Source organism: Cinclus cinclus, chromosome 5, assembly GCF_963662255.1.
Source record: "Cinclus cinclus chromosome 5, bCinCin1.1, whole genome shotgun sequence".
NCBI lineage: Eukaryota > Metazoa > Chordata > Aves > Passeriformes > Cinclidae > Cinclus > Cinclus cinclus.
In genome coordinates, this window is record NC_085050.1 from 25,489,348 (window position 1) to 25,516,739 (window position 27,392).

The following is a 27,392-nucleotide window of genomic DNA, read 5'->3' on the forward strand; positions in this document are numbered from 1 at the left end:
TGCTTCCTCTTAGATGATTTAGTGTAAAACTTGCCTGGGCACAGCTGAGTGCTCAGCCATGAGGGCAGCAGTGATGGGAGAGCAAAATCCTACACAGGGGACTGAGAGAGGAAAACAGAAATGTGATAAATAATCCTGTAACACTGAGGTGAGAGAAGAAGGGGGAAAGGCACTTCAGGCATCACAGCAGAAATTTCCTCATGGAAGAGACCTGGGATGGAGCAGTTATCCACTCTGCAGCTTGTTGAGGGCTCCACGCCAGAACAGGTGGCCATGTCCTGAAGGAACTACAGCCTAGGAAGGACCAGTGCTGAAAAACTCTTATCCTGAGGAACTGCAACTCATCCAGAGGGCCCACACAGGATCTGTTCTGGAAGGACTGAAGACCATGCAGAGATCCAGAACTGATGCAGGGAAAATTGTGACGAGGGAATAGCAGCAGAGTGCAGCTCACATGGACTGATGCCCAGACATGGAGACAACCCCATTCCCCATCCTCCTCTGCCACTCACAGCAGGGAGGAAGTAGAGGGGATGAGGAAAGTAGAGGAGCTGGAAATGAAGAAGTGAAGCTGAGCTGGTGGAAGAAGGGCAGGATGAGGGAAAGTGTTTTAGTCCTTATGATTTTTTTTCTCACCATCAAGTTCTGGTTTTAATTGGCACTATATTCAAATATTTTTTCCCAGGTCTGTCTTGCACCTGATAGCACTTGATAAGTGATCTCTCAGCCTCTCATTTAACCTAAGACATTTTACATCTTGTTTCCTGCCTCCCACTGTCCTGTGGAGGGCATGGAGTGAGAGAGAAACTGGGTAGGTATCTGGCAGCCCATAAAGAGCAATCCACCACAGTCTAATAAAAAATGCCCTTTTTTCCAAACTCAAGTAGTATGAACATATAATTGAGAACACTTTTTGAGACACAAATGAGAACTGAAACAATTCTACAAAGTTAGTTTCAACTCATGCATTGCTGTACCATCTCTTTAAATACTTCACTTAGCTAGCCTAGATCCCACTTTTCCACATCAGATTTGGATAATTTTTATGTGCTTCTCACTGCATGGAGGTGGCCATGGCAGAGAAGATAAACTCCATGCCAACCAAGCATAACTTAAATAGAGACATCGGACTCAGAGTCACATGGAAAAAATTCAGTGATGTGGGTGGGGAGAGGTAGCCTGAGAGAAGGGGAAATTATAGTCATCTTTCTGCATGGAAAGCTAGATAGAAGCAAGGAAAAGACAATGACACATCAAAGATGCATTAACAGATTAAGATCATTTGGATAGTTCCCACTACAGCATCAAGTTCTCATGGGTCTCAGTGTCAGGTTATATTGACTATATAAGAGTATAAACCAGAAGAAAGTTTTACATGGACAGAAAACCTAAATTAAGCTGTGGAAGGAAACAGCTTTAAAAAAATCTAGATTTCAATTTTTTTCAAGCCTGATGAACATCTCTGTATCATTTGTACTATTTCTCCCAGTCTAAACCTCTCAATTCCTCTAAATAGCACTCTCTTGGTTAATCCGCAGCTGTTGGTGTCAGGACATATTTTGAATCACAGTTAAAAGTCAATAAAGAAATATCACAGAGAGTTTGGCCATACTACTCAAAATATACAAGTCAATATAAGTCACATTTTTTTTCATAATTTCAGTTTAGATGCAGCTCGACTGGCTTTGTTTTTAAATCAGATAGTTAAAGATCTTTTTTTTTATCTTTATTTTTTTCTTTTTCTGCTTTCCTTTAATATTTCCCCTTCAAGACTCCTAAAAATACTTGTATTTTAGACATCTCTCCTGAATTTGCCATTGTAAACAGTGAGACAATGAAAGCATTTAATTCCTTTGACAATTTCAAGCTCTTCAGTGTCTGAATGATTCTTCCCATCTACTGGGGACCCCTGCTGTCTCCTCCCCAGAAACTCTCTTATACTGGACACAGTGGACATTACTGTTTATACAACATAACCTTCCATGTCATTATATTTCCTTTTATATTCCACCTTTACCATCCTTTCACTTTCTGTATTGCAATGTCAACTTCATCCTCTAATTTCTATAACCTTGTATTGTTAATGAAGCTCTTATTTTCAGATAGAGCTTTTATATACCCATTTGTATACTTTCTCCTCGACCCAAGATCTCAAACATGATCTAACAATTATTACATACAATAAGTGCATATTACCTTTCAATCATGAGTGCAATTTAATCTCCTACACATCCCACGTTGCTTGTGATTCTTTGTTAATTTCTGCTACTTGGATTTTATCCAACTTTTCAGCACTTAATGGTTTATAGTTTAGGTAAGACTTCTGAAAATTATTTACACAAGAATTTTAAAAATACTTATGATGCTGTAAGCTATTCAGATATATATAATTTCAGCCTATTTTAAAATTTATAGCGACTGGGTGTGCTTTTTTTGACTAGTATCTTAGTTTTAAAGAACCATTACACTTTTATGTCATTTTGACCCTCAGTTCCATTTTTTTTCCCATCATGGAATGCTGAAACACTTAGAACACAAATAATGCAAATGTATCTTTATCTAAATAACTAATTAAACACCTGTTTTAATCAGACTGCCTTGTCATCCTACCAAATTCAGTCTATCTAAATGTGACACGTGCTTTATATGCAGTTAAAATTATAGATATTAAAGAAAACATTACAAAGATTGTTTTTAACTTTATTTTCCTACATATTTTGAATCACTATTTTGAATATTTGAGACTGCTATACCAAGATTTAACATCTCTCATTGAATATCCAAAATGAAACATCCAGTTCTAAAAGGCATCTATCTCACTAGAAGTACACTATTTTAGCAGGCATTAGTTGGATGCCTTGAATCAGAGGTCAGAGGTTTGTGAAAAGTTGCAGAACCTCTCTGTCAGACCATGGGTAATTAAGGGAATTCTTAAGTTTAGCACTGTTCTCAAGATTCTGATAGAAGAAACTGCTTAAAACTCTTCATATCCTTGCATGTAGGGATATAAATTAGCTATAAACTACATGGACAATTTTTTTTCAGAATTTCAGAGCACCAGCAGACTCTATTCAAATCAGCAGGGGACGTACATGCCAAATGACTTTTTCAAAGTTAGAACTTTGGCTTATTTTGAATTTCAATCCTGAGGCTAGACATCTTTTCTTTACTGAGAGCATCTTTTAAGCATGTGCTGAAGCACTGTCTGAATAGGAATGAAGTCAGCATATGCTCAAGTGTTGTTCTAAATAGTTGCCTTTCCTTTTTAAATATGTCACTCTCTCGACGTCTTTGTTTGTGTGATTTAATGTGAACCAAGACACATTGTCACCATAACACTGGAAAAATACAAAATTTGCTAAAGAGACATCTGTCAGTGGAGAAGGCTCCAAATTCCTCGTGACAAGGCAAGTGGAGTGAAAGAAATCAAAGTAACACAATGAATGAATAAGAGCTGAATGTCTACTCATCTCTGGTTCCTACTAGGATTCTCTTCAATTGCACATATTCCTTCAGTATTTATTCAGGTACATTTGCACAAAATCAAAACAGTATTTTAAACTTCCACTCAAACTGATATTTAAAAAGGAACATCACGCATAAAATACATGTCAACTGCCTCTGATTAGCTCAAAACTACTTCTAGAATAATAGACACAATTCACTTCTGCAACTCTTTTAAATAAGTATTGAATGATAACTGCATAGGAGTAACTTAAATAATAAAACCATGAACAAAAAAAGGAGTTGTAGTCAGTAAGAAGCCTATAAAATGCAAATCACATTACTCAAAAGCATTTATTTCTTAAGGTTTCTTTACTGATGTACATCAGGCAATATGTTTCATTGTCTTACAGCTAAAGCATAGGTCCTCTTACAGAACTAAATCATTCCTTTATTATATATTCACCTTCTAAAAATAGCATAAAAAACTTTAGTTTCAAGATTAAAATTAATCTCTAATTTTCAAAGATGACAACTTACTGAAAAGTAAATTATTCTACAGCTATCTTTCTCTAAACTGATTCCAACTACTATCACACAGTTAATTGCCAAAGAAATCAAGAGACCAGTGTTTGCTTTGTTGCTGTCTCCCATACATATCAGCTGTTTAAAAAAAAAACAAAACAAAACAAAACAAAAAAAACCACTAAAATGATAAGGAGTTGCTCTATCACTATCAAAATTTGTAACTTTCCCCAAAATAAACCCACTGGTGACAGAATCACCACTTCCATGACACTTCTCATTTCCTTTGTAACTGGCAAGCTATTTAGTTGTACCATGAACATAGAGAGCTCATACCTAAAAGCACCCATTAATCACTGACAAAGTGAAGGAAAAGACAAATTAACTCCATACTCTGGTATAAAAGCACAATATTACAAACAACTGTAAATAACAAAGTTCCTATTTCTAATAGCCTCTTTGATGAGATCAAAATATCCTTGAAGGTTGACCAGTACTTCTCTTCCAAGAAGGCTACCACAGCAAATAAACTTTCAGTAAATACTGTGTCTGTAGACAATACAAAAGCAAAAGGGTGTGCAAACAGCAATACCACCATTACCCAAATGTAAAAATAATGAAGGGATGGAAAACAATGTAAAAAGAAGCCCCTATACTAGCTGTGAAAAATAAACATTTCTCATCTGCTAGAACAGAGATTCTATACAGCATACTGAAAAATGGAAACATGGATTAAGAATGAAAGTTCTAATAGCTTTTATTTTAGGTGACAATGGGCATAAATGATCCTGTAGACTTCGGGAAATTATCAGAAGCAATTTACACATGAAATGTGTAATGATCCCTAAAGAAAGGCTTAAGAGGAGTGCATTTAATACAGCTTTAATACAGCACAAAGACATAATCTGAAGACAAGCAGTAGGAAGTTTGTTACATTTACATGTGGGTAGACATCTAACAAACTGTCTGTCTCCTGAGGGTTCAGTAACAGTGATGGTAATCTAAAGATACAAGCAAGATACTTCCCGAGTAAGTTTCTAACAGAAGGTCATGACTTCTCTTAAGTCAACTGACACAGTCAGGAAAACATTTCACAAGACAATGGAACTGATGCAATGGCGCAATACTTCTTTCTTCCTTTCAACCATGTGTGCTTGCCATTTTCTTTGAATCAACTCCTGTGCCAAACCACCCAAGAGCTAACTTAGCCAGTGTTAAGAGCTGAGTCAGCTCACTGAGCAAACAAATGGCATAAAAGCATGCAGCACTCTTTGGTTCAGAGCAAAGGGAAAGAATGGGGACACCTTCTCAGTAGCACCACCCTTTAAATGAAGCCCATCTGACTCATAATAGCTTATGTAGGGAAGAGGAAAACAAACTTTTGAGCAGCAAATCCCATGCATGGATCTGGAACACAAGTCGGGCACCAGAACTAGCTGAGAACAACTGCTCTGCATTAAATTTCATTCAGCTAATGAATTGTACAATTTGAAAGGAATGAGTGATTGTCAACTCCCCCTTGTGCTCCACAGGTACCGAAGGGAGAGTTGGTAAGGCTACTGACCATCTGCAGTTGAGAGAAAAACAATTCATTATCTCCCAGGTCACAGAGAGTGGATTGGCCATGAGGGAAATACAACCCATATTTTAAATCAGAGGTGAAGTGTTATCATAACTATTTTTTTAAGGCAATCTATACAAGCTGCTTTAGAGTGGAACAGCACACCCAGTCTGCCCCAGACACTTCTTGCTCAGAGCAAGTCTTAAATTTTAACTCAGCTATTCTTTTGACCAAAGAATATTGCAAAAGGCTGGACACTTCATCAAGTCACCTCATTTTTTGGAGCACTTCTCTCAGCAAGTTGCTTCCAGATGCTGCTCTTCTTGGCTGAAGCACATACTTCTTTAATCCCTTGGGCAGGCACAGCTGAGAGCAGGTAAGCTCAAGAGCCAAAGCTGAGGCTGAACATTTACCCCCCTGCAAGCAGGCTGTGCTCCAGGTCTGGTATTTTGATTAGTCATTTCCTAATTACAGAATTATTTAGTGAAATTGAAGACATATTTCTAAGAACCTACCATTAAACAAAAGGCACATATTGAAATTAATTTTACAATTAGATCTATCATTAGAGGCTACTTTCTATGATACATTAAGTTGGATAGGATTTTGCTATTCTTCTGAAACATGTGCATGACTTTACCTCTCTTGGTAGGCTTTTTTAAAAAGAAAGAATTAAAAAACGGTAGCCTCCACTGGAACCAGGAAGGCATCCAGATGTTTTTGGTTGGGTTTTTTTGTGGGTTTTTCTAACAAACATGTTTTCAATAAGTGAAAACGAATGCTAGCTTGATTGACAACATTTAATTATGTACAAATACTGTTATATTCAAAACAAAACATAAAAGCACAGTGCTTTGTAAATTACTTAAAATAGTTTAGGTTATTAATAGGTCAGCATAGAAATATGGACAGCCTGAGCTGTCCAGTTCACTCTGGTTAATTACCTTTCTAGGATAGCCACTCTTCTTATCTATTTAATAAGAAATTAGGCTTCTTTTTCCCAAGTACATCTCACAATGATAACAATACCCACCTCAGTTTCAGAGAAGACTAACACAGCAAACCCCTCTCTGCAAAATCTGTCTAGAACCTAAGAGCAAAACACAGCACCTCACTTGAAAAGCAAAGCACTGCAAGTACACACAAAACATGCTTTCCAACCTGCAGTTTCCCATGTGGAAATTCACAGGGGAAGTTTAAGAAACCAGTGCTGATCTTCCAAGCCCCCATTAGCTAAGGCTGATCAGTCTAACAAATTAATTGTTCTTCCCTATGGAAAATTCCCACAACAATATTTTTCAGAGGTATGTATGTGCTTGTTTTGTTATAGTCATTGTCTCTAAAAGATCGTTTGAGTTAGCCAGAAATATTACACCCTAAACCTTCTGAATTCGATTGCCTATTTGGCAAAATATGGGTTACAGGACATGAGATACAACTTCCTTGGCCATTTCTTTATCTGACTGGTACTGACTCTCCTGTTTATAGAACAGAAATTTTCTTTAAGCATTGCATTTTTAAAACATTTAGTAAAAGCCTAATTATTTTTCTACCATTAGAGTCCGAACATTTCTTTTCACAGACAAGCCTAGCTGGCTACATTAATGCAGTTATTCTTTAATGTTCCAGTTACACCATGTTTTTTGCATGAACAAAGAAGAATTCTGACACATTTTCTCATCCTGAGCAATTAGAGGTCAAAAACAACCCTATTTTTTTAGTGTGTAAAAGGAAAATGTTTAAGAGCTTAACATGACTAAGTTTCTTACAGCTGTATGTCAGTTCAGACTGCATTTAAATCTTAGAAACATGATGCTTGCAAGTTGCTTGTGCAAACTGAGATTTTTAAATCCTTGTACTTCAACTGTTTTTTGCAGAATGGAAAGTGAATTTAGATTTTTTTAAAATAAATTACTAATAAATATCAATAGCTTCCTTCAGTGCTCTCTCTTACAGCTCATTGTTTACTTGTCTATGTCAGTTAGAGAGAAATTTCAAGTTTCCCCATTAAAATTAGGATTAAATTATTTTAAATACCATTAAACCAGCTCTAATGTTAAACTTCTTTCAGTCATGCAAAATGTGCATGTTCTTCTCAATTTTTTATACTGTAGAATCACACAACTATTGGTAGAAAGAGTCCTGTGGAGGTCTCCACCCAACTTGCTGCTCCAAGTGAGATTGCTGCCAGCACATTGTCATCCACGATTTTATCTGAGTCTTGGAAACACGCAGGGAAAAGGATCCCACAGCTACTGTAGGCAATGGGCTCTGCACTACCCATCCAGTGAAAAAAAATTTTCTAATTTCTGGTAAGAAGTTTTGCTATTTTATTTCACTGGAGAGTACATTTTTTAAAATTAGCAGTCCTAATAAAGGTGAGAAAGACATTTTGTGCACGGATTAACAGGTAAATTAATCTTTGGTTGTATTTGGCTGTTTATCACTTTCTCAAATTCACATCCCTACAATGATTTCAAACCATGGTACTCATTATGTTGTTCTTGAATTTCACAAGATTGTGAAACAAGTCACTTTGTTGTATCAACGCTCTGACCTTCCAATATTTCAACAAGGGTTTAGAACTTGCCATTTTATATTTATGATGACTCTGTACCCACACCTGGCTGCATTCAATGTGTTATAATCCATAACAGACCATGTAGAAGCACAAAACAGATAAACATTAAGCAATCGTAATATCACATACTGCTACCAGATGTTAGGTGTACCTTTGGAAACAAAGTGATCAATCACAATATAGAACAGAAAAGGATTATATTAATATCATGTATTTTGTTGAAATAGCCACATAAATACTTTTTAAATAGTTTCAGGCAAGCTGATGAGTCTGAAACCAAAGTCAGTGCCTGCAATTCTCAAACAATTATCTTCAGATATGCCTTGCTTCATTGTTCCATCCTTGAAAGTCTCACTAAGCATTCGATGTCTTGCTTAGCCTCTTGGCCAATTCATGGTTCAATTTGATAACAAACATCTGTTCAAAAAAACAAGCAACAAAGTGTAAAAACTCATCATGAATCAACAGGCTAAAGCTGAAAGTCTTCCATTCTTTCAAGTTTTAAAGGGACATATATCCACAACTCCAGAAGCACAAGTCATTTAAACTAGAACAAAGCTGACTTTATTTCCAAAGTTGAGTAGAAGTGGGAATCTCTCACTCTAAAGGAAACCACACCACTGAAAGGCCAAAGAGTAAAGACACATAGAACTTCAAGGAGGGTGTATTAGCTATTCACAGTACTTCAATATTAATCCTAAAAAATATTTGAAGTCTATTAGATATCTCACACAGAACATTGTTTCATCAGACTGAAATTGAAGAGATGAACTACAACCAGAAGAACTGCAATAATCAGCCACGGATTTATTAAAAGGAATTGAAATCACAAGCATAGCTAGAGGTAAGTGTATGAAAATGTTAAAAACATCATTAAAATTTCATACAAGTATCTCAAGTTTTTGGCAAACTTGCAGTTACCCGACAGCAGTAACACACTAGGTGATAAAAGCTGGCAAGCATTTTTTTCCCCTTATAAATGGTAATTAAACATTGCTCTATATAGTTAGTAATGGCTTTTAAGAATATTTTGGATTTCAACTAATACATTTTTCATGTCATAAACTTCATGGTTTCCTTTCCAAGCTATGCCCATGTAATCATAAGAAACAACAATGAAACAACTGATGAAAACCAGGTTCTTGATAATGATTTTAGTGAAAATCCACATGCTGCTCTTCTAGCTTACTAATTTTGCCTTGTGAAATGCAAGTACAATTTTAAATTTATTATAGGGAAGAAAAGCAGAATGGCTTCAGTGACTATTTTGAGTAGTGAAAAAAAATTATGCAATTTTAAATGAGAACTGTATTGCCAAAATTTTACAGCAGCTTTTTTCACTATCTTTAATTTTGAGAGAAAATGTAGGTATAAGTGAGGTAACAAAACAGACAGCACAGCTGGAAGAGAAAACACTCTGGAGCATGGACTCAAGCACCAACAAAATCAATAGTTACCTCATTAGTCTATTCATGTTTGCATTTGCATGGCAAAGATGCAGATGAGTGGCTAAATTCCTGGCCTGATAATTAGGACACTGCTTACATTCTTCTACACCAATCTGAAAAACCAAAACCATTTTCCCTTCAAGAGAAAATAACGTTTTAACAACATCTTGAATTCTTTTTCATTTTTGAGGAAAAGAATACCCTAAAAATCTAGCATGGGTCCAAGTGCTGCTATTACTCCTTACACAACAGAGTCTCCTCCAACTTGTATAAGTAATTAAACACAAATTGAGCTAAAAGAAAAAAATGATTTATTAGATCATTGCTGGAAATACCTGGGATTAAGGAGAATCAACCTCGTGGACTGACTTGGGATGTGGTTACCGGATACCTTAGCTCCAGCAGAAAAAAATGTCTTTAGTATGAACAGCACAAGGCAGGGATAGAGAGACATGGAATTTCTTGTTTCTGCACTACTTGTGACATATTGTGTTCGGCCACCCGCACAATGGATTTCATATTGCTTTTTCCTCCCAAACAGAAACGTGAGTCAGACCCTCTCCGTAGCAGTAGTGGCAGAACACAAAATTCTGTGTAGAAGAATTCTAGTAGTGGCAGAACCCCAAATACATAATAAGAAATGCTGGGTAGAGACAAAGATATTTATTTCATGTATAAATTGAACATAGTTAAGTGATAATAGAATTAAGGTAGCATCCAGGCTGAGTGGAGGATTGCAAAGAAACTAAGCTGCTCAGTTTGTGTTAGAAAGTGAAAAGACCCAAGGTTCCTCTGCACTTAGAGAGAGTAAAAGATGCAAGCAAGCAAAACATAAACGCTGTGCTTTTTGAAACTCTGATACAGTGATTCGCTTTTATGAGAACACTTTCCCACTTAATTCTTAAAAGCAATCATTTAGGGCTCGGGGACCGTTCACCTTCCTCCACACTTGTGCAAGAGACCATGTTTCGCTCTCTGGGAGCGCCCGCCGCCCTGCTCCTGCCCCTCTCCGGCTCTGCTCCTGCCCTGCTCCGGGCCCCACTTCTGCCCCACTCCAGCCCCGTTCCAGGCCCCATTCCAGGCCCCACTTCTGCCCCTCTCCAGCCCCATTCCAGGCCCCATTCCAGCCCCCTCTCCAGCAGGCGAGGGGCGCGGGACCCGCATTCCCGGCGCCCTCTGGCGGCGGCGCGGGGCAGGAGCGCCTCTGAGGCTGCCGGGCCGGGCCGTGAGACGCGGCCGGCCCTCCCAAGCCCCTCACAGCCTGCGGGGCCGAGGGGATGCACGCACGGACGGGCATGGCTTAAGTTCAGTCTTTGCCATGTTACTTTTCACGTCAGGATCTGGCCACCGCTCTAGTTCTCCGCTGGAACTGTTTGTGCGAAATGGCAGAGGCGTTACTAAACTCTGTGCTAGAGGAGATCCAAGACTTGGCACAAAACAAATAAATAAAGAAATAATATTAAATATACATATGCAAATATACCATTGAGCGGGCGGAAGAAACAAAATCAGATGCTGATACTTGTGGTCTGTCCCCCCAAATCATCAGTATTACAAAACAGGGAGTCTGCTTCATATGAATCAAATCTCCCACTTCACTGCCTAAGTGCAGTCTGCTTTTACTTCAAAGACAAAAAAAGTACCACTAAATTGTATTAATATTTCTTTGGGAAACGGTGCTTTATTCTCTACAATAGTTACTATTTAATATGTGGTCTTTTTTCTGTTAAACATTGATTGGCAGATGAACAGAGTATTATTGCGTATAATTCTAAATTCTGTGAATAAACACTACTGAAGCTATTGATTCACCTAAGACTCCCATCCTGATGCCTTTGCTATCAGCAAACTCTCCAGTGAGCTGTCCTCATGACTTAGGACCATGGCCCATGCCTCCAGAAAACATTTGTATATGAAGTCACACAACCTCAAACCCCTCAATAGGAAAAACATATTCCTTCACTTGCTTTCCAATAGAGAGGTAACGCAAGATACATTTAACTCAGAAGCTGACCTTTGGTAAGGGCCAGCATAATATATTCAAGACAAATTCCAATAATATTGGGCAAATATAAGGAATAACCACCTAGGACTGGAACAACAACTTCTGTCAACAAGAAATCTTGAACCTTCTGAAGTCTGAAGTTGCCAGTGTACTACTGTTTCTACAAGCCCCAACAGACCAACCTCTCACAGTCACAAAGTTTTCCAAGCATTTCCATACTTTCTGGTCTTCCCATCATCCTGTGGCAGTAAGTTCTACGAGGGTTTTTTTTTAGCTTACTGCCTGATAGGCAAAAAAAAAAAAAAAAACAAAAAAAAAAAAAGCAAAAAAAAACCCCAAACTGAATATCCACGACAATTACTTACTCATAATCCAGCTGTTTTCAAGAGGCAAAACAGTGTCTTCCTTCTATTTAGTGCCTCCCCACATCTAACATTGCCACATGCCACATTTCCATGTCTCTACTGGTCTGGTTGCCTGCTATTTGTCTTTTCCAATTCTACTGTAATTTTTCTGAAGTTATACACTGATGTAGCAAGATTTTCCATTTTGTTCTTTGTTTATGGTAAGGGCTCTCATGGAGACAGACTGGTGAATGCAGCAAACCATCAGGTCCTTATTTTGGTGGCAATGCTAGCTGAAAGTCCAGCATTGTTGTATTTGATAGTTTGCATTGTTTTTCACTCTCCAGCATTCTTGCACATCTATTGGTACAATCATTTAAACATTTTATCAGTCACTGTCCCCACTATGAAACATTTACGTGATTCCCAGCTATTTTTTTTAGGCAGCTAAATCTGTATTAGCAGAGATGTTATTATTTATTTTCTGTTTTCCCTGATAAGAAAACACTGTCTGTAAGACTCCATCAGCAGCCTTCTTCACTCTGGAGCCCTGCCATTCATTCTTATTATTCCTTCTGTCTTTTAATGAACGCACAGTCTGTGAGAAGAGCGTCTGTAAGACTTCTTGCTGAAGATTCTTGTTAACAGCATTTTGGAAAGCCAAGTATTTTGTATTAACCAGCATTTTCACTGTCTCCTTCAAAGAACTTTCTAATAGAATTGTGAGGCATTAATTCCCCTTGTAAAATGGAAATAAACTACTTCATCTCTTCTTTATTGTATCATTCATTCCTATTTACCCACTTATCTATTCTTTGCTAGAATTTCTGCCAAAGAATTTCCTTCTGCCTCAAGGACTTCTCAAATAATTGATGTCATATGTGCCAAATTTCATTCCCCTCCAGCAACACATCTTACTTGTGTTAAAGTTTTGACTGAATACCATATGGTCACAATATTTGTAATCTCTCTTATTAATGTCTTTTATTGAAGCTGTGGTCCACCAGTAAAGCAAATCCAGCACTAGGGATACTAGTATCAGACCAAAAACTTAACAGCCACATGAATGCCAGTCCAAATGTGTTCACAGAATTTTGTCTGGTTGGCTTTGAACTGACAGTGTCTATGTCATATGTCATATGACATATCATTTATCTTTTATTGTACTGCATAAAATTAGCATAAAGTCCAAGTTATGCATACTTACTAAATGAACAGAAATGTATTCACCTCCCCACACTTGAACCAGATGAAACTTGTACTGAGGGATGATCTGCTAGTGTGCATTGATGATGACGGAACATCCGCCTCGCACTTCATTTGGAGTTCAATTTCCTTATAAGATATGCTTTAAAAACTCAAACCTCAGTTTTACATGGGTTCTAAAGTGATTACGTCAATTCATGCAAGGAGGAATGAACGCTCATCAGGACTCACTGCAGATCACTGGAATCTGCTACCACACAGTGTTCAAGTGTCTCAGCATGCCAGCCCTAGTTTATTCTTCTTCAGGCATGTGCTAATGCTCACAGCTGGATTCAGACACTAAGCAAGAGATAAATAATTTGATTACTACCACCAATCCGATGTGGTCTTTACGTTTTACTTGTCCCAAAAAAATCATTTTTACTTCAACAGAATATTCCAGTTTCACTGTTTCGAAGCCCATTTATATCTCATCTCCCAGTTTTATCTCATTGTCCTCCACATACATAAGAACTTCCTGTGAACATCAGACCATGTTCTGTGTTACCTTAGGGTTCTATCCATGATGCAAGATTAGTGGAAAAAAATAGATCAAAGAGACTAAAGACAAGTATAAGGAGTTCATTTACAAAGGCCAGGACAAGAAAGGAAGTGAGCAGCAGACATCGCTAGAAATCCCCTGCTTTCTAGTGCCTTGGAGAGCCATGGGATTATTATGAGATCAAATTCTTCTGGATACTTAAAATATGTTTGTTTGTTTGTTTGTTTGTTTGTTTGTTTGTTTTTAATCCACACACAGAATTAAGACATGGTCCCCATGAATGCAGATAAAAAAACACTTGAAAGTGGAATCAAACAGTGCGAGGTTATTGATTAGTAACATACTATTTCTGGATGTTTTTGTTTTGTTTTTGGGCAAAGTATCTCAGTTTGGGATGGGATTTTTTGGTGTGGTTTTTTTTTTGTTTTGTTTTTTTAAGAAATCTGTGGTATTTCAAATTTGTCTTTGAAAACCTTTTGTCCTTTCCTCTTTACACAGAAAATACTACGCCACAATAGAATTCCGAGTAGTGACGCCTACCGAATATACTCGTAGTCACACTGCTGTTGGAATGAACTGCACTTACCAGAATAGAACACATACTTGGAAACTGCTAAAAGTGCCTCTCTGTACAATACCAAAAAGATTAGAAATCCAGACCTAAGGCTGTCCTGAGTCACTGTAGTGGTCTCCCTGCATTAACACTGTAGTAGGGACAAATATCACTGCCATACACACATATCTGCATACTACATAAGCATGCTATATGCATCTCAAAAGAGTTCATTCCAACATAAGAAAAGGCAAAAGGGCTTTACACTATTTCATCTATATTCCCTAGAATTTCAGTTATCTCAAATATGCTGATGAAAATATATCTAGTGTAGCACATTATGATTTCGTGCTGTTCCTTGGCAAAATGATAACTTGCAAAGTTGCCAGAAGAAGAAAATGAATGAACCACTAATATGATTAAGTGTGCATTTATATGCATTTATTCTGAGTTTGGGGTGCAGGGGGGAGAATGAGAAAGAAATCTATATAAGAAAAATCATCTAGCAAATAGAACCTGCAAAAAGCCTGCACCATTCAAATGGCCTATGAAGTCACTGTAGTCTAGGGAGGAGAAGAAAATACTGATAAATCAGTGATTTACATTACATTTTCTTTATGGCCGTATGAATAAGTTTTGCTTTGTGCTCTGGTGGGATTAAGAAAGAAGAAATGATACACAGCTCCAGAGAAATGGATTCATTTCAATTGTGTTCCAGCAATTAGCAAAGCAGTATCAGGGAGTCCTTCACTACCACTGACATGATGAATCAGTAACATTCACTATGAAATTAATAAAATGCACCTTCCTTCATATTCAAACAGAAAAAAAAGTCCTGATTCCAGTTAATTGTTGCTACTGTCTCTCAAAAATGCCAATGGAACTTTATTATTACCCAGAAAAACTGCTTCAAATTAGAGAAGAATTTATCCATTAAGACAGAAAAAGTTGTAACTGCAATTACATCCCAAGATCAGGAATGTACTTGTCACATACATAGTTTTAAAGAAACATGCAATATACAATTTATAGACTTAATAAGTACAGTCACCCATTTCCAGCCTTGATAAACCTGATTGTCACCAATTGAAGAATGTATTGAAAATTTTCATCCTGAGAGAATTTACACTTCCTTAACAGGTTGAAAAAAGGTTCCAATAAGAAACCAGTTGATTGCAACATGGAATGTACGCAACAAAACAAATTATCAAAGGGGACACATTCCTTAGATCTCATTGAATCACATTGGGGAGCATCCCAATAGTATGCTCTGTAGTTTTTGGGTCAGAACTATGGAGCCAAATAAAATATAAACTTACTTTTTTTCTGATCCATTTTTTGTGACACAGATGGATGGGTAGGACTTAATAGCGGCAGAGTGGTCATCCTCTCTGTGTTGTTAAAAGAAGCATCTGTAGACCACAACATCTCCTCCTCTGCAGTGGCAAACAGCTGGGTGTTGTCGTCAGAGCCTTCTGCCAAAGCAGCGTCAGAGGCAGGCTGATGACTGAGCACTGTGGCTTGACTTGGGGGACCAAAGGAATTTTCCTGGAAAGACTCCCTAAGTGTATTTGAGTTCTTGTTCATTTGGTCAATGTGGGATAAAGGCATGGTGGTCCAGGAAGAGGGCTGTGTGCTGTAATCCACTGTGGGATCAGTCTTGGAACTATTTTCAACCATATTTGGCAAAAGATCTTGAGACGTTTCAAAGTCACCATTAGCTGTGAGGCCCTCACTTCCATTTGAATAAAAGCATGTTTTTTCTAATACTCCTGCAATAAAGGGGAAAAAAACACCAAAATTATCATCATCCAGAATAATAAGTGTTACCAAATTGTTTTGGAAACCTAATAACAAATATGGCACAGATTTTAAAAGCATTTTAATTTCAAAATTAAAATTAAAGAGAACTAAATTTAAGAATTCTATCTAGCAATAAAATAACAGTAGCACATAAAACATGGTTGCTGTAGGATAAATAGAGAAGCAAATGCTTTCATGAGTTTAAAAAATTCTAATAATATTTACAGTCACCGAATACTTACATGTTTTAAACTAGAGTGCAATTTCAAAGTACTCCACCATGCATTCATTCTATCATTGTGTTAACAAGATGAACAATGTTATTTTTTTTCTCCTTTTAAATTGCATCATCTCTTGCTTTCATAGTACCACCATCTTCAGAAATCCAATTCTGAAGTTTTAAGGGAACCAGTATATTTTTAATATATTTCATATTCACTAATTTGTAAAATTGAAAGAGGTACTGTTTTCTCTATGTAAGATTATGCAATTTAACTACCACTGCTAAATATGGGGCCCTGAGTTCTTTGTCATTCTTCTCTAATACTGGATTTTAAATACACAGTTATTGTCTAAAATTTTAGTAACTTGCTGGCTTTATTTTTTGATCATTTTTATATTATAGACAAAAACAGACTTTGCTTAGTTGTATGTGTTGAATATTATATTCATTCCAATAATTATAATTCACAAATCAAAACAGCTGTATAACAGTAAGTAGATGTACCCCACAAGCACCGAGAATTTAAACTACATAGTAAGAGAACTGATCTTTAACCTATTAATCCAAATAATAAAGAAGACATCTTAAACATGTACCTTATTTATCTATAATAAAAACTGCAAATACTATCTCAGATTCTTTAAGCAAATGTATTAGAGTTGTATTTAATGCTAGAAGAGAAGCACCACTCTGTATTACAATATAAGAAATTTTGGTAAATAGCAGAAGCTATTTTTGCCACTGGTGGGTCATGTAAGAGAGCTTAACAATCATAATAAACACAGTTCATCTAGACTTGATTAAAAAATAAATTTAAAAGGAATCCTCGAAAAAATAAAGTCTCCCAAATGTTTTTAAGTACCTTGGCAACAACTGGTAATTTTAAGAACTTTTCTTCATATTTTCTTCAAATTCATATTCATTTGATCCTTCATTAACTGTTTGGTACAGATGAACCCCAAATGGCAGGGAGGTTGGAATTAGATGATCTTGCTATGATTCTATGACTCGTAAGTCCACAAAACACCCACCACCATCTCTCCCAGACTTAATTTTCATTTTGGTTACTGCACTTACCAAAATGGCTGGTTGCACCATCACCTCTGAGTTCGGCTTTGTTCACCCCCCACTACCCCAGGCTGTGTCCCTAGACAAACCCACCCCTCTGCCAATCCAGGCACCACACAGAGCCCAACAGGGTATCCTGAGGCCATTCCCATTACTGAATTCCTTTTCTCACTTCTCCATGCACTCTGCTGCTAGAATAAATCAGTTAACTGGTCTGAAATTCAAGGACTGGGCAGGCAGAAATGTTTATTAATCACAACTGCAAGTAACTAAAAATGCCAGAAGAATCCAACTGAAGTGACTGCAGGTTGGAAAGCTTTATAGGCAAGGGAGAAAACAGAACTGGAATAGCTGAGAAGGGGCAATGTCAGCATTTTCTTTTTTTGCTAAACAACCTTTTAACTATAGCAAATGCAAGCAGCAAGAAAAACCGGTGAAATTTCTGAAATATAATGAGTTTCAATGAAACAGTTACCATTTGAGATTTACCATATCCTCATTTGTCCAGGCTGGATTGTTTTGGCTCCAGTGTCACTAACTGTGAGTAAATCTTTCTGTCTAACTTCTACTGGACAAACCCAGGGGAACTTTCTATATATATAAATGTTAAGGTTTCTGGTTTTCCACTAGCAGATGTCCATATATCACTGGGGTTTGGAGGAATTCACTGTGTGTATTTTACAGAAGCAACTAAAAATCTCCCACCTGCAAATTATTTAAGCAATTTTTTTTGAGTCCTCTGATCAAACCAAACAGTAAGTACATTTTCACAAATAGGGACTAGTATTAATATGATTTGCTAAAGGCTAAGGAGGAGTGAATAGTTGTGCTCAGAAATTGTGCTCACTTAAATGTGGCTTTATTTGGATGCCAGATATTTGTGTTCAAACTAAGCACTGAATCTCTAGAATTCAGAAGCCTACTTTGTTTCAAGTTTCAAACTTAACTAGTTTTTTGTTTCTTTTGGTTTGGTTTTTTGTTTTTGGGGGGTTTTTTATTTTGGTTTTTTTTGCTGTTGTTGTTGGTTTTTTCTTTCAGTTTTCAAAAAGTTACAATAAGCTTTTTAAACTCTTTTTAGAAAGTGCATAGTATTTTTCCATAATTCAAGAACAGCTTAAGGCATTTTTTCACATTCTCTCTCCTCCTCCCTAGACTCATCTCTTCCACTCAGCATAAAAATAGAAAAAGGGTGTAAAACATTGGTCCCAAAGAGCTATTAATACTGATTTAAAATTAAAGTTAAAATGATTAGCTATTTATATATCACTCAGCAGAACAGAAGGCAATACATTACAAGACAGGTAAAATCTTGAAAGATGTTTGAAAACCCCCTTTGGTTTAATACGGTGGTCAGATAAATACTAGGAAGCAAAATATTGAGACTACCCACTGGATTCTATCCTCAACTCAGACTTATTTTATTCTTTTTTCTGGAACAACAAATAATAACAACTATGTCTATCACTGCCATGAGGTCATTTACTTCTTCCACCGAGATACCCAAATGTTTGCTTCTTCTACCCATCATTCCAACAACAGCATTTTTTGGTCTATTTTTACAGTTTAGTAATGGTAACAACTCCTCTTAACAGGGGGACCACACAATGAACCTCTTTGACACAAAAGGGCTTTCTTATCATCTCCACTGAGAATGAGCAATATTAAAATTCTTTTAAACATTTTTCCCCTCCAAAATAACATCAGCCTGGCTCAGGTACATCTGCCCTTGAGGAGGCAAGTGTCGGCCTCTGGCATTCCCCACTAGATGACAACTATGTTTCCACTCAGTTTGTAAGAGTTTTAGGTCACCTTCCTGAGTCACCTCCTTCTTTCCCCCACATTTTCCTCCTATCCTCTCCTTTTACCAATGCACCATAGAGAATTTAGGCACTTCATTCCAGGGTGCAGAATTCACTCTCTCTGCTGGACTCCCACTTGGTTTAATTTTCATCCTTCCCCCCACCCTTCCCCTAAAAACACTATTGTATATCTTAAATCCTAAATTAAGCTTACTGGATATGTTTTTATAGCACCTCTATTTAAATATCAAGATGCCTGAGAAAACAGAGTGATGCTTTAAAACAATCAGTTTTCTTAATCTCTTCAGTGATCAATCAATGTTTCCTAACAGACATGCAGCACGTACAGAACAAGCACTTTATTAATGTATACAGGCACACTATATCCAACTGTTCTTCAGGATTGAGTTCATACAGAGCTGTAGATGGTAAATCATAAGCCAGATAGCTAATTAGTTGAGAAATAGATGTAGCTATTTTCTATTTCTGTCTCCAACTACAGCTGGGCATGTCCAGATGACAGAAACATAGTGTATGCTGCCTTAGTACGTTGTGCTTAGTACAAAATAGAGGTACTGGGACCAGACTCATTCATTTCAAAGCAACATTTCCCAGCAGTTTTAATGATCATTTCCAGCTGCTGTTCACTTTGGGGAATTATTGTTTTGCTTAAATATGGGCAGGTTTTTAAAAATTGACAATTTACTTAAAACTGGATATTTATGACATCTAAGAAATAGCCACACTGTTCAAGCTAATAAATTGAGATTCTGGCAGGGTAAATTGTGGAAGATTTCTAGCTGTTCAGAGCAGGAAAGCTCAAAAAGACCAATTTGTTGAAAACCAATGAAACGGAGCAAAGCAGCCTAACAAAGTATAGGTAATGGATGAGGCAGTTGCTAGGGAAATAAAGCACTGGTTCACTACTACAGCTGGCCAGCACACATGAACTGAGATTTCTCCTGCAGGGTCTGTACCCATGACTCTGCACTCTGGAGAAATGGACACATTACTGATACTATTAAGTATCAGTATACCTTAGTATACCAAACAATTGCACATCAGTTAAGCTGCAGTAATAGATTGACTTCCTCTCTTCCTTTTTCCTTTCTTCCTTTCTTGCTCTTTCTTTTTTCTTTCTTTTTCCTTCCTTCCTTCCTTCTTCCTTTCTTCCTTCCATCCTTCCTTCCATTAAATAATTTCTATTAGCCAAGTCAATAGTATCAACTTATTTCTTACACTGTAAGACTTCATACCAATATTAGAATTTGGTTATTATCAACCTAAGAGGAGTATGAAGTACTATTTTGGATATAGTGTATTCTTAGTTGCTGTAACTGACTATATTCTATTACACACACTTTAAATGTCCACAGCATCAGTTCATCTAATTCTGGTCATTAAATATATTTGCTTCTAGGCTATCAATCCATAGAAAATGAAACCTGCTGAGAAGAACAGTTAATTATAAAATGTTAATTCAAAAGCTGCTTCTGAAAGGACCTTTGCCAATTTCAGACTTGGGTTACAACACCAAGCTTTATTCTGTACCTTACAGTAATTACGTTGAATTAGGAGGAGATAGTCACGATTTTTGCTACGTAAGTAGCATCAGAACAGGCCCCATTTCCCAGAGGATTTCATACATTTTAATGATAGTTTGATACATACCTGAGAAAGAGATTGAGTAGAGCTGATGTAAATACACCTGCTTTTTTATCTCTTTGTCACCAAAGAATGATAATACAGGGCAGAGGATATGAAAGATACAAATGGAATGCTAAACATAAGGAAAGCAAATTTAATGGTTTCATATTTCCTAATTGAAATTACTTACTTGGTTTTAATCCCTTTCAGACTATTCTTAGTTCAGAGATACAAGACTTACCCGTCAATCATAACATTCACTAGCTTTGGGGGTTTTTTTACTTCCTTAATTTAAACTAAATGAAAAGAACAGGCCTACAACATCATGTTGCATATACTTTACAGACTGAATTGAGAAAACAGATTGAAATTGTCTTGATTTTGACAGTGTTTTTGAGACAGGTTTAGTTTCTTCCTATGCTTGCTAACTCTTTAACTATTTGATGTGTATTGCAATTGGAAATAAAATAGGAAAATAGATGTATTCTGTATATCTGGATACTGTATACAGGATACATTACTCTATTTATTTCAGATGTGCTTCTAAATACCTAAGGAAGCTCAATTAGAAAATATTCTCACTAACAAAAGAAAAAGAAAAAACCCCAAAAACACTTAGCAATGAAGGCAATTCTTTTAAACTTTTTTCCCTAAAAAAAAAATGCTTTAACTTAGTATTACTGTCTTTTTTATTTTGTACTTGAAGTAATTTAATGATATGACAGCTCCTCTAAATGTAACAATGGGAAGACTTCTTAAATAATTTATGGTAACAAATTAGCACTTTTTAATTATGAAAATCACACACACAAAATTACTTAACAGACTAAGCCATATCTAATATACCTTGAACCAGTTTCCACAAAACATATTTGGGGTACTGCATTGATACATATTTTGTATGCAGAAGGAATTAACATAATTTTCCTCAGTTAAACAGTAATATTTTTATGCTATTCAGAAAGATTTGTGGCTATTTATAAATTAAATTCTACCTGAAAATAAGAATCAGGTTTGCATATGAATGTGTGACATAAGCAAATAAATATTCCATTTCACTGACAATGTTCTAAAATTGTAACACAAGCATCTTTTGTACTTGTAAAATGGCTGCTGAAAACTATCTACATGTTCTAGATAATGTGTTCCTCAAAAATCTACCTTGAGAAAATCAGAAAAGGTTCCTTCATCAATACTTTAAATATGTTTTAAGGATACAAATACAAATAGCAGATTTATTTCTCTTCAACAGTCACTAGGTAGATTAATTTTTTTAAATCTATGTCTAATGTCCACAATTATATTAGCACTTGAGAATGTGGTCTTAGTTTTAATCTCTTTAATTTAAAAAGTGTCTCCTTAATTAAAAAAGCACTCACCTACAAAGGTAAGCAGGATCACCAGCAAAAGAATAAGGGCACAGATGCATGGAATCAGTATCAGGAGCAAAAGTCGAAGGAACTTGGCAGAAGCCAGTTTCTGAGAGCAACCATCCCCCATATTATCCTCATCTGTTCCTAAGACCTGAAAAATAAAAAAAAAAAAAATGCAGTTTTATCATGCTGGTGACCATCAGTAACTCCTGTGTTTTCAACAGCAGTCCTCCCTCCCTACTACACAGCTACATGATTTAAATATATGCTGTAAATGGCTAAAAGATTCTAAATGACAAGTTGTATGTACATTTTCTTTCTGGTGAACAGTCTAGAGCAATCCATGTAATTTATTTAACTTTACTCAATATCCACAGACTTACAGCTTCATTGAGATTTCTAAGCATTTCTGATAAACTGGATGTTGGATAGGCATTTCATTTAAAAAAATGTAAAATACATAATAAACAAAAGGAATAAGGCTAAATAAAGATCATTTTATCATTAAAAAAATTCATTAGTAATAATTCAAGAGCTCCATGTTCTTTTTCTTCTATTAAAGAATCAAGATTCTATTATAACCTTTTTTTTAAAGTGACAATAGGAGACTTACTATGCACAGTAATGATGTCTGATTTTTACGTACTTTATAAAATTATAACAACACAATATTCTGTATGGTTTGCAAATCATATTTTCTGTTCTATGAGTGGAATACAAAAGAATAGAGAAAAACAATTTTCTGAATTCAATCGAGCTGCATAAAGTACAAAAATTCAAATCCTTGCAAAAGCCTAAACATGTATTTTATATTTTTTAAACCTAACTCCATTAATACTATGATCTCATATACCGGAGAAATTCCATACTTTTTTAAACAAACACAAACAAAATTCCAAATTGATATTTAATAGCAAGATTGAAATTTTCATGAAGTCAGTGCCCCTTTATTTGAAATTGACCAAAATAATAAAATCTTCCCTGTGAAATTGTGAAACTGGATGATAGGTTTATTCATTCCAGACAGTGTCTTCCCCAAGGATGACTAATAGTTTATCCTCTTTGTCAGGAGGATCAATCACATCAAAGTTAGTTGTGTCAGGACACAAGAGTAAAGGCATCCATTACCCTGACAGCCTCTCCCTGAAGAACCTCAAGAGCCTGAAATCCAAAACATAAATAATATTAGTCTTGTAAATGCCAGTCTCTGTGGGTTGTTATTCCTCTGGCTGGCTCTGCTGAACGTGCCTGTCTGTAAAGAGCAGATCATCAGACTGACTGGCACAAACCAAAGCTGAACTATTTCTTAAGGAATTGCTGCAGTTGCTGGATTTTTATCACCCCACAACCTCACTGTCCATTTACTGCCTCGAATGAGGAGACTGTAGGCAGAAGTAGGATTTGCAGAATAATTTTCCATCATTCTGTAGTGTCTTCTCTTGTTCCACCATGGCACAAAGACTATTTGGAAGGAAATATTTTTGCTGATAACAGAATTATCAACTATTCCTGAAACCCCTGGTTACTAGACACTGCAGACCTCGACAGAGAGCAGAAACTAAGAAAACTGCATTTGTGAAGTTGTCTGTATCTTTTCAGACACTGGTAAGCATCGTGTCATCTGACCACTTGGAAACTCATCTAGTTCAGTGTCTGTCCCATTTGACTTCTTCTCCTACTTCCACTGTTCAAAGTAAAGACACTAACATTGAAAATGTACATGGTACTGGTATGGTGTGAGCTGCCAGTAGTATCTCACTCGATAATCTTCCTCCTATTCCAGTGATTCCGTTTCAACCCAGACCTACTACTAGATTTATCTAGCAGGCAGGATGGTAAACTTAATAGATGTTGGGTTTTTCTGAAAATCTGAAACAGCCAGTTCAGGATGAGAATAAAGAATGTCTGTTGAAATAGTCTGGGTGAGATGACAAGGTCTGTAATCTCATTTCCCACAAGAGAAATATAAATAATACTGGAGAAAGTGAATTTGTAGCCAGAATTGGGGTTTTTTTTCTTAATCAGGAGCTTATTCAGAAGTTGTAAATGTTTCAAACAGCTTAATTACTACCCTTGTCCACAAGTGACATCCAAAATATTCAGTCACAGATAAGGATTTAGGTGAATATTAGGAACTTCATCCATGTGACATTTAGACAATACCTGCTTGACTTCTTTCAGTCCACACTTATCTACCTTTTCATGTAAAAGACTGCAGTGTCTGCCTGACATTTTCTTCTGGTGATGCCGGAATCCAGCAGCTTTAGCTGCTGTACTCATAGTAGGCTTTCCTGAATTCCACAACCTGGGTTTCCACAGCCTGTATTAGGTCACCTTGTGAGCTCTGAGCACAGGTAAGAGAGGAATAACACAACTCTGCTATGAACACAGATCTCCCAAAACGCTGCCATAATTACTTCTGAAAGCACGGACAACGGTGCAGTAGATACAGTGCTCCCACAGGAAATGGGGCAACCGAGTTCAATACCCTCTTTCACCTGAAGCAGTTAAAAAATTAGATCTACAACTCAGCAGACTATCACAGCCACATGAACACAGACTCCTCTTGAATCAGAGCATGCCATGCCTTGAAATAATATTCTGTTAAAAAAAAACAAAAAAACAAAAACAGTTATTCTGGGCCAGGCTACAAGGAGCAGGACCATCACTACACAGCCCAGCAATCAAGGCACTCAAGAGCTGATTCTTAGTTTCTTCAAGAAAAACAAATTTTAGATCCAGATCATTTTCCCGAAGAAGTGACACCCAACCAAGATGCACTTATTGCAAGTCCCAAGTCGAAGTGTCCAACTCTACCCAGTGTAATACAAAGTAAATGACCCAATGTGAGAAATGGATTAGTAAAGGATTCTCAAAGCCTGACTGAAAGCTCACACAGTCTTGTACATCTGTATGCAAACTCTGAGATAAGGTGTGCTGACTAAGAAAGGCCATGGAATAGAGAAGACATTGTTGAGAGAGAGATTGAAGTAGCAACAAATTTCAAACGATGGTCTTGCAAAAAGACCAGGCATTTTGGAAAATTAGAACTGTGAAAGATGCATTGTGACAACACCATGTGGGGTAAAATAATAAGTGACTGGTGTTACAAGTATTAGCACCACCATTGTGTGGCAAAATCTTATAGGCTGAAACATATTTTTAAGATATTGTAACCAGGAAATAAGTTGGCTACTGGTAGAACAGCACAGAGTTTTACATCTCTTATGTTTCACCCTTCAATGAGACTGGTAATGGAATAAAACTTTTTAAAACTCCTTTCAGTTGCCCCATCTCTGTAGAGCTGGGATTTTCCAACAACCCATGACTTCACAAAGAGTTTGTCTTAGGAGTAAAAACTCAGCAAGAAAGAACAAAATTTTATTCTCAAATATTTAAAAATACCTTCAGAAATAGTATCCATCATCACTTTTTTACTCCTTTTGTGAGGAGGGGGTGGCACTGAACATTCTGAGGTACATGAGATCTTAATAATCTCAAGCACAAGTGTTTAACTGAGAGGTGTCACCACCACTGTTGTACATACGCCTTAGAGTTAACCTAGCAGAAACATTAAACGTGTGCCCGTTAAAAGAGTGAGCTTCTGGTGATCCTCTGTTTCTGTGAGAAATGTCTTCTGAAGTCTACTGGCTTTGTGAATACTACTAACTTTACATAAATGTTCAATACTAAATGAGAACATCCAACATTTTCTTTCTTGTCCACTCCTGAAAGCAATAATTCTCAATCTATGTATTGACAACTCACTGCCAAAGATTTTAAAATGGGCTTCCAGTGATTGCTCAAGAAAAGAATGCTGTATTGTTAAAGACATGCTTCTCTAAGCACCATGACTTGCTTGTTTTGTAGAACAGTAAAGTAAATATTTATAGGCAACTAAAGAACATGTTGTATTTTTCCCTTCTACGGGAAAAAAACTCGGGAAAAACAATACACCTGTTTAAATCACCATCAGTGACTATGCAAGGATAAACTTTATTTTTCCAGTTTCCCAATTTTAGCATTTTCCATCACTTGAACATCTACATTAGTTTGTTTCTGTCCATTTCTTTGATGAATATGAACTAAAACTAGAGATAGTGCTACTGGTTCCTATATCAACAATGAGAACCTAATAAAGTGTCCTATACATAAAGATGAATGCATTACACGTACTGTTTGTATATCCCCTGATAGTATTTCTTTTCCTCTTGCCATCAAATATTGCCATACACAAAGAATACGTGCACCAGCTTGAAGTGCTCTAGTATGACAATGGTATCTGCATAAACTTCAGACGTGCTCTGTTCTCTCAGTTCTAATAAATAATAGAATAGAGGAACAAATAATAGACTAAAGACATGAATAATGGAATCTTCAGATAAAAATGGGCTTTTGGAAGGAAACAGAGGTGCAAAATGCTTATTCCTTGGTTCACTTCAAGCTTCTAGGTCAGTGGCTGAGAGAAGAAACCAGTCTCCCTCAACTCTCTGTGTAGTTAACAGTTTTTCTGACCCATTCTCGAAGTCTGTAAGACTGAGGTACCTGGTAGATACATATTTATCTCCCTTGCCAAGGGAGGGACAAGAAGACTTAAAAGCAGAATCCTTGGGGGCACAGTGAAAGAAATCAACCATAAATGCTAAAGATTTCAGCATAAAATAGATTTATCCAAAAATCTATAGCACTGGATTAAAGGATATTCTCAATTCTTGAAGAACACTGGTGCAAGTTCTCTTCCTACCACTGTTGTTAGAAAACTCAATATAATAAATATTTTTCTAAATTAAATACTGTGTGCTCTACAGTTAGGAAATATTGGTGTTTCTTTTTAAGGCGAGAAGTCATTTGCTTTTAATACAAACAGGTTTTGTATTTAACAAGGATATAGTTAGAAGAGAGGATGCCTAAAAACATCAGGTAAGTTCTTATGACAGCTACTAAGTTTTGTCCCTAACGAAATTACATTAAGCACTGCTTATCTGAGTGGCATTCTTTCAGTAATGACTCCAATAAAGGAAATAGACTAAAAACAAAAATCTGATCTAATTTCAGTACAGATTTTTTTAAAATTCTATGTTTATCTAGGACTGCTGGACCAGACTGCTCAGTTTATTTTCTGGAACCACAGAGGCAGAAAAAAAGTAAGATGGAAAAGAGTGTGTAGTCCCATCTGACTACAGAAAGACTAAAAATTAATGGGACCAAAATTCACAGCTCATTTTCAGCAAGATGTGGAAAGAATCCGATCTCATGGCTGTCATTTCAATA

General features: G+C 36.5%; 1 protein-coding gene across 1 annotated transcript in view; it reads right to left on the reverse strand.

The window, feature by feature from the left end:
• Positions 1-27,392, reverse strand: part of CORIN (corin, serine peptidase) — a 121,405-nt gene that overhangs the window by 80,971 nt on the left and 13,042 nt on the right. The window contains 2 exon segments of the mRNA XM_062493637.1: positions 15,528-15,980; positions 22,128-22,272. Coding sequence (XP_062349621.1) covers positions 15,528-15,980; positions 22,128-22,272 — 598 coding nt within the window.